Here is a 9,034-nt window from a genome sequence, read left to right on the forward strand (position 1 = left end):
ACTCATCTATAATTCAACAGCAGCAGCAACAGCATGAAGAGAGCAATGAGAGGATGAGAATGACAATAACCAGGATTTGCATGAATTTGAGCCCATGAGATTGTGCATATACAGTTTTATGTTATGTACATATTTTAAGCATTTTGTTTTGGATTGGTTTAAGAAATAGTGGATAAATACTCATATAACAATGATCAAAATAATGTAATAAATTTCAGACCATCAATAGACATAGATAGATAGATAGATAGATAGACAGAAAGACAGAGACAGACAAGTAAACAAGATAGATAGATAGATAGATAGATAGATAGATAGATAGATAGACAGACAAGTAAACAAGACAAAGTACTCTTATAGTTCATTTTCTTCAAAGTTTTAATATTTTCATCCACATTTGTCACAATATCATAGTAGATCCTTGGTGGTGCAAATATGAAGAAGCACTATACTGACATCACAGCTGATCATTAACCAATAGCAAGAGTCAAATAAACAGACAGGCACTTCTCCATAAGCTGTTCTCTGTGAGGGGGCAAGTAGGACTAGATGCAGTGCAATGGTAACGCGACAAGATGCTAAACACTGTTTTACATTCATATTTTCATAGTGTGTGGGCTGCACATCAGATCTTCAAAATTGAGTCTGATGTTTAAGATATCAAGCTTCAAATAACACATTTTGGTTTAAAAAAAAAAGTTTTGAATCTTGCTGAATCTGTGAGAAAAGATACACAGCAGGGTAAAGACCCATTTGACCAGATGCCAAAAGACAAAAAAAATTTATGATAAAGATAAGACATTATACACCTTTAAGTGCAACCAGACTGAAATAACAAGTGAAGTGACCCTAAGGGATCGGTAATAAAAACAAGAAAGGAAAAAGCTGCTCTGGGAAAAAAGCGAAAGCTCCACTTTACACAAATAATGAAACAAGAGCAAGACAAGTGCTATGAGAATGAGCCACATCCATCATATTACAAAAACATTCTCTATATCTGAAGGGACCATTGTGCGGTAATGCTTTGAGAAGAAGGGCATGAAATAACACAAGCAACAAGAGACACAAACAGGCCTTTAAAAGCCCTCGGCAGCAGCTCTATCCAAAGTGACACAACCACACATACAGACAAATCCCTTTCCTGCAGAAACAAACACTCAGTGAGAGTGTATCTCTACGGTAAATATATTCTATACACAGACCGGGACCACAGCACAGTTGTCATACCTTTCAGGCCATTTTTGTCTCATTTACCCTCGCCTCAAAAAAAAGAAAGGTATCAACCCATAGCCCTGCTCACTGCCGGGGATGGGAGCTCTGAAGGCAGGGGTCAACAGGGTCCTTGACGGCCCCTCCAAACACGTCCACATCTCGGTCCGTCCAGGGCACTATGTTCCCCAAGCGGGGCGACTCTGCACATGCCGCCAAAGCAGCAACCTCTGTTGGCGACAACACCCGGTCCCACAGGTTAAATAAGGAAAGCTCCCCAACAAGAGCCTGGGATGCATCAAACCGCCCACCAAGGGTATCCTGCAGAGGAGCCAAGGAGAGCAGAAGGGTTACACATGGACAACCATAATGTTGCATCAGAAATACTGTGCAAAAATGGTACCATTAAGGGTCCAACACCTTGTCACTGGGGTAGGACCCTCAAAGGTATACCTTTGTACCTTAACAACCCTTGAAGGATGCAAACATTGTCAGGAAAAAATGTGCAAAAATTGAGGCACTTACCTTTAAAGGACAACTTTACACCTTATCTACCCCTAAAAGGTGCATATTAAGGTAAAAATATGTAGCTTTATGGTACTACCATGAATCTTTTAGGGCTAAATAAGGTGCAAAGTTGTCCTGTTGAAGATACTGCCCCAGTGACAAGCTTTTGCACAACTGAAGGTACAATTTTTGCACATTTTTTTTCCAAGCGTGAATGTGTACCTTTGAGGGTGTATTCAGACTCTTCAAGATTCACTGTCTTGCTTACCTGTTCCTGTCCCAACACCAAGACGCCCCCGGATTTGATTGGGTGCCATGCAGACAAACCTTCACCCCGTCCTCTCAACTTTCCACCTTGATATGCTTTCCAAACTCCATCCCGTAGGGTCCAACTTACACATATGTGCTGCCAGATGCCCTGGGGCAAAGATAGAGGCAGCTGTGCCACCTGTAAATGGAAGGAAGGGTTGAGTCCATCAGCTGTATTGCACAAGGTTGCTGTGGAAGGAAGATTTAGGGCAGGGTTCCTCATATCTGGACCTGGAGGGTTTAGAGTTTAGCTCAAAGACTACCTATAATGTTGTAGTAACTCTGAAGACCTTGATTAGCTTGCTCAGGTGACTTTGACTTGGGTTAGAGCTAAACTCTGCAGAGCAGTGGCCTTCCAGGCCCATATTTGAGGAGTGCTGGTGTACTAGGTCTTACCTTATCATTGATGAGTAGTTCTGCTGGATTATGAATGCCCTGCAACAGGACAAGTTCATTGGGTTGTTCTGGTACAGCATAGGAAAATGGCGTCCCAATTCCATTCTCAACAGGCTTGAGCCACAGACACGCCGTGAAGGCGTACATCTCTGGAATATTCCGCCGGACAAGCCCATACATGTGGTTAGTCCGCACAGGGAAGGAAAGTTTATACCCCTGTGGGTAACTGTAATCTGTAAGACCTGGGAAGAAAAGATCGAGAGAGTGAGTTGAAAATGAAGAGACCGTATCATCCCCTTTCCCCTGAGTTTGACCAAACCTTCCTCCTTACTCTGTTCCAGCTCTGCAATACGCTCTTGCAGGGTGTTGATTCCCTGGTCTATGTGCTGGTGGTGGCTCTGGGTCTCTTTCCGGAGGTTCTTTCTCTCCTTCTCCAGCAGCCTAATCTTTTTTTCCAGCTCTCCCTCCAGATCCTCCACAGGCCTGCCAGGTTCGCCCACCACTACACTCCCCAGGGTGCTCACAGTATGCTCAGTGTGGTTCATCGCTGCCGGGCCTATCTCCAACTGCGAGATAATTATGCAAGAAGTCAATATCGCAAAACCTAATACATCCTGTTTAACAAGTGTACCTGACTATATTAGATCCATTTCAATTACAGGAACTCAAAAGAATGATTTGTTGAATCTTGATGAATCAGACATACTTTTTGAATTGATTCTCATTTAAGGAGAGCTAGAACGGATGCCAAGATTTTGAGTGAACAATGACTTACATTTCGTTCTGTACAGAAGACTTGGAATATGATGCATGAGTTATACAAAATACGTTTTAAATCTTTTATGGGGCTTTTACATGCTTTTTGAAGCTTGAAAACTCCCTGTAATTGCATAGAAAACAGTGACTAATACATTCTTTAAAATTTCTGCTAGGGTGCTCAACAGAAGACAGAAAGTGATATGGGTTTGGAGGGACATGAGGGTGAGTAAATAAACTGTAAAATAAACATTTATTTTATATAGTTTTTCACAGTAGAAGGTTTTTTTTTTTTCAATAATAATGAAATCTTGCCCTAATGAACATTAAACCAATATTATCAACCTAATCAATAACAAATCCACTCAACAATTCAAAATAACAAAATCAAAAAACCGTTTTCGACTGCTGACAGTGCCCCAGCTGGCTGAAACCTGTACTATTCTCTCCTCCATCATGATTTATGTATGTCTTTCCACCATGGAGGGGAAAGCAACCACCAGGTGAGAAAAACACACAAAGACACATAAAAACCCTGCTGGAGAAACAATAGAAACCATCACAGAAATCTAATGGTCTCCACTACAAATACCATTACAAACATTACAAACCATCAAGTTTTAACCATTAAAACCATTAAAAAATAGGTTTCTGTAGTGTTTTGGGACATATTCTATTAGGATTTAGTAGTTTTAACAAGCCACCAATAGACGGCAACCACTTACCAGTAGAAACCCACAGGGTCCATCACAGTTTCCATTAAAACCAGTACAATTATTATCATAACCAGTAAAACCATTACACATTTTGTGATGGTGTCAGCAGGGAAGTACTTCAATATGAACAGGCACAATGAATTATCCCCCTGATCTTGAACTTTTGCACGCCTCCTTGCCTACAAAACCATTTCCCCTAAATATCTCCATGGCACCAATTCCAAAAACATTTTAGACTTAAAAAAAAAAAAGTGTCTCACACCAACCTCCAACTTCTCTATGCGATCTTTGAGTTGAAGAATCGCTTTCTCCAGTTCCTCCACAGCCCGTGCCGTCTGCAGCTGTATTGCAACCGAGCTGCTCACTTCGTCCCCGGCCATGTGGCGACGGTTGCCCGCCCAAACCCCCATACTCCTCTCATGGAGACTCCTTTCCTCCAGTCCGCTCTCACAATCCGAGACTTTCCCGGTGAGCTCCGTGATGGTCCTCTGGTCCATGAGGATCTGGTCGTTTTGCTGCATGATGATCTGCCGGAGTTCCTCAGCGGTGGTGCGGAGGCTCCAGTCCTCCTCATCTGCAAACGGGTCATCGGCTTGTTCTCTCAAACCCCTGGATTTACAATCACTGATGGGCACAGGGGTACAAATGAGTCGATTGAGGGTGAATTGTTTCGGACCTGGCCCAGTCACGTCCCCGGTACTGAGCTCATTGAGCGACGGTATCTCCAGGCCGATGTCCAATCCGCCGCCGCCTTCATAAGATTCAGCACCATGGAGAGCTCCGAGCGTCCCGGCGTGCGCCACGGATCCAGGCAGCGGCTCCAGGAGCGACAGTGAGCGGTTGCCGGATAGCGCCTGGGGCGCGGCGGCCGAGGATCGTGAGTACACGCTGGCGATGATGCAGATGACCGCGCCGAGAAAAGCCAAGAGGCCGGCGGAGACTAAAACCACGACGAACTTCATCTAGCCAATTAAAATTTACAATAAAACCGCTGAGTGTAGTTTTATGGATGTTTAACATTTACAAACGACCGGTTTTCACCATCAGAAGTAGGTCTGGATGAAATGAAGGTCGATCCTCGAAATGAAGGGCTGTTTTTTTTTCCTCCGCTCGCAGCAGATGATGCTGCGCCTCCTCCTTTTCTGTTGCTAAGTACCCCTCTGGCCAGTTTCTATGGCTACCGCGCGCAATAGAGGGTGGCGAGAGACTGTGATGAAAATGCGTGATGTGTCACATTGATGTAAACAGCTTTTGGTCTCTTCATCATCATCTATGAATACTCTGAACAGACTGCGTTACTGAAGAGAAAAATACACATTAGAAGATTATGAGTGGTTCTTCTTGATATAAAATTATTTCGTGATGAATCTGTCACCGATATGAAAAAGATGTCTGATTTATGAGTGAATGTATTTATGCTGTGTGCATCATTAATGTTTTCAGGATGCTTTGAATAAGTTAAAATGAACAGCATTTCTGAAATACAAATGCTTTGTTTTGTAACAATGTAGGAGTCTTTACAGTCACTTTTGATTAAATTAATGCACCACTGAATAAAAGTACTAATTTCTTACAAATTCTGACTGACCAAATAATTGAATAGTTCATATACACACACACAAAATTAAATACTCCAGCACATGTATAATAAACTATTGCATTTGTGGACAGTGAAAGTGTAATTGACTCTTACTAACGCATACAACTTAAACAAACATAAGTGTCATTAACAATCAGCTAAAACATGGATGCAGTCCACAAGCACACGGTCCAATGTGCAGACCACCTATCAACAAATACGAAAACATTTATTTATTGATATGGTTGAGGTATATCTTTAAAGACATATCTGTGGGTGAAGAGAATCAATAACAAACAAACAAAAAAGAAAAGGAAAATCAGTCTTATGTGTCCAAATTTCACTGACGACCAGATGGAAGCTGCTTCTGATTCACTTCATGTAGTTCTCTTTGAGTCATTAAAGCCATTAATGTTCAAAACATAAATAAAAAGATATCTTCAGTTGCATCGAATAATACTTTCTCCACAGAGAAAAACAAAAGACACCCGGTTGGCTTTTCAGAAATCCAGCCACTCAGCCATGTAAACACAGTTAGATGGAGAGATCTCGCCCCCTTCATGACAGTCATCAAACACCTACAGAGCAGAGAGTAACTATGGTTAACTTAGCACATTAAAGGCATAGTTCACCCAAAAATGATCCAAGATGGCCTGAGGGTCTGTTCCGATAAAGAAACAAACTCATCTACAATGCTAAATCGCCCTAAGCAATACCCCAATATTGATTTATATCAAGTACACTACTTGTGTAAGTATTAAAAGCTCACCGGACACAGTCCACATGGTGTTTTGACCAGGCCAGTGGGCTGAATTATGGGATTCACACCCCTGTAGAGCTTCATCTCCCCATCTACACTCCCCACCGTCCCCTCTTTAGCAGCGATTATGGTCATCTCCACCTTGCCGTCAAAGATCAATGTGTTTAGAATGGTCTCAATGTCCTCCATGGACAAATCCACCTGCACACAACATATTAAATCTATTCAGTTCATGTTTAAAAATCTTGTAGTGTTAAAAGTACAGTTCACCCAAAAAAAAAAAAAAAAAAACCTGAAAATATACTCAATGCTTAGGCCATTCAAGATATAGATGAGTTTGTTTCATCATCAGAACAGATTTGGAGAAAATCAGCATTGCACTATTTGCTTCACCCTCTGCAGTGAATGGGTGCCGTCAGGATGAGAGTCCAAACAGCTGATAAAAACATCACAATAATCCACAAGTAACCCACACGACTCCAGTCCATCAATTAACGTCTTGTGAAGCCAAAAGCTGTGTTTTTTTAAGAAACAAATCCATCAAGGCATTTTAAACCGTCGCTTCCGGTTTAAATACTAGTCCATAATCCATAATAACGCTTCCTCCAGTGAAACAGTCCATCCCTCTTGTGAAAAAGTCCCCGTTGTCCTTGCACATCAAAATCCACCGACATATTTTATTATAAACACTCACAACTGCTGATCCATCTGCACAAGATTCATTTTTGCCTGAACTATTCTTTATGGATATTATTCACACGCACTTTGCTGATGCCGAGCGCACAGATGTACTTCCACACTTCATGAGAGGTGGCAAATGAGCTGTTTCTTTGCACCATGGGGCTCTGCTTACTGTCTCTCGCAGCTTCAGCCTGAAAATCCACACATTTCTATTCAATTCAAAGCCTTAAATCTTCGAGATCATAAAGACGAATATGAAATATCACAATCTCACCTTACTTTGCAGGAACTTAAAGCACTGTTGGTTGAGAACCTCAACAAACTCCGACTCAAAATCCTGATCGCTGTACCAGGCGCCTCCTGTCACATATCTCCCCCTCCACATTTTACACAACATATACACCCTCCTCTAAGACCCCTAAATACAAATTACAATTTACTAACAACTTAAAAAATTAAAAAATAACGTTTGGAGATCAACTCAGCGCAACAGACTTCACTGCTTTGATGAGTTTCTTACTCTCGAGATTCTTGAGGATTTTGTTGATTTCTGTGAGTGGGAGGTTACTCTTATATCTGATGTCTCCGCTCCAAATTCCTTTATGATTTAAACAAGCATTCATCAATATAAGTAAGTGGTTTGCTGAAAGATAAAACAAAGCTAAATGAAATGTATCTTTATTCCCGGCATCTTCTATGATCTGGTAGACTAGTTTTACTTGATTGTCAGAGCCTTTAACTTTACTGTCAAAAAAGAAACAGTAGGCTATATAATTTTAATTAATACTCATATATATACTCTTTTTTTTTTATTTGCGTGTGCAAATATATGTGTGCACACATAGACTATCAGTCAAAAGTTTTTGGACTGCAAGATTTTTAATGGTTTTTAAAGAATTCTCTTCTGTTCACCAAGCCTTCATTTATTTGATCCGAAACATCACACACACAATATCTTGACTATCTTTCGCGCTCTTTTACATCAGATATTCCCAGCAGTGAATCTCGCAGAGCTTTGAAAGGCCCTTGATTCCTGTCACAACGCCTCGGCCTCGGCCTCAGTTCATCTGCTCGGCTGATGCCTCAAAAAACACGCAAGTAACGTCAATGTTTTCAAACAACCCTCACTATGACGGTGATCACTGTTAAAGGTCCACTGGTCAAAGGCTGCCCCCTACTGAAGGAGGACAGGTACAGCATATTATACACTGATAATCAGATAACCACAGCTGTCTGACAGTGCAAGTCTGCAGCCAGACCCTATTGGAAATTCTTGCTGTTTAAAAACATTTGACTGGTATGTGTATTTCTGTTCATTTGTGTTGGGCTTTATATTTTCGGTCATCTAAAAATATAAATGTAGTGTGCTCAACTAGTTTTATGTGCAACTTTTAACATATTTAAAAAGTGCTGTCACCCACCAGGAATTTATGCAAATTTCAGAATAAGAATGCCCCTCCCCCTCATTAACATCTTTTTCTGAGTAGCAATTATAAGTTAGCATATGAAGCATATCTATGGCAGGATACAACATTTTTCTTTGAGCCCCAAGTTTCCGAGTTGGGGGCGTGTCCATGAGAAAATATGTTGCACACAATGAATATAGCATTTCTATTAGTTACAGTACATTTGTTGAAATTAATCAAAACTAACTAGGTTGGATGTACGATATATTATACTACTGTGCAGTTATGATAGAATATATCACAATTCAGTGACACAGATTCAGCGCACTGAACAACAGAAAGCTGCTTTGTTTGAAATTTTGCCAAAATTTCACAATTGTGACCACATGTTAAGACTACATAAACAGCACCAACTAGAGCCTTTTGATATGTACCACCTCAACTTCCTGTTTCAATAGGAATTGCATCAATATATGAAAGAAAACTTAATCGTCATGTGTTCTTTATGTCCTTTTCAAACTGTTCTGTCACTGAAAGTTTTTATGGAACTGTATATTTGGTGTAAATTATAATATGGAGATTCAGTAAAAATATCATTGCATATATTTGGCAATGTTTGTGTAAACTGGAATGCCTTGTAATTTTGTGTTTATGCTTACAGCCCGGCCACAAAGCCAGCTCTGTGACTTGTTCTCAGTGTGGAGCTAGCATCCAT

At 40.8% G+C, this 9,034-nt stretch overlaps 1 protein-coding gene and 1 pseudogene across 1 annotated transcript; both read right to left on the reverse strand.

The window, feature by feature from the left end:
• Positions 1-360: 360 nt before the first annotated feature.
• Positions 361-5,045, reverse strand: LOC109046682 (neuronal pentraxin receptor-like). Its single transcript, XM_042749395.1, has 5 exons — positions 4,160-5,045; positions 2,753-2,987; positions 2,422-2,663; positions 1,985-2,164; positions 361-1,530 (listed from the first exon to the last, which is right to left on the reverse strand). Exons 1-5 carry the CDS (start codon positions 4,853-4,855, stop codon positions 1,297-1,299), a joined length of 1,587 nt encoding a protein of 528 aa, XP_042605329.1. The 5' UTR covers positions 4,856-5,045; the 3' UTR covers positions 361-1,296.
• Positions 5,046-5,712: 667 nt separating this feature from the next.
• On the reverse strand, positions 5,713-9,034 carry LOC109046981 (annotated as a pseudogene).

Source organism: Cyprinus carpio, chromosome B22, assembly GCF_018340385.1.
Source record: "Cyprinus carpio isolate SPL01 chromosome B22, ASM1834038v1, whole genome shotgun sequence".
In the NCBI taxonomy this organism is placed as follows: domain Eukaryota; kingdom Metazoa; phylum Chordata; class Actinopteri; order Cypriniformes; family Cyprinidae; genus Cyprinus; species Cyprinus carpio.

What these genes read in the sequence shown, in the direction of transcription:
- LOC109046682 (XM_042749395.1), bottom strand. Translation starts at nt 4,855, where the DNA reads ATGAAGTTCGTCGTGGTTTTAGTCTCCGCCGGCCTCTTGGCTTTTCTC. An exon ending in AACTACTCATCAATGATAAG is followed by an intron (nt 2,165 to 2,421) that starts GTAAGACCTAGT and finishes TTCCATTTACAG; the next exon opens with GTGGCACAGCTGCCTCTATC. An exon ending in TGGTGTTGGGACAGGAACAG is followed by an intron (nt 1,531 to 1,984) that starts GTAAGCAAGACA and finishes GCTCCTCTGCAG; the next exon opens with GATACCCTTGGTGGGCGGTT.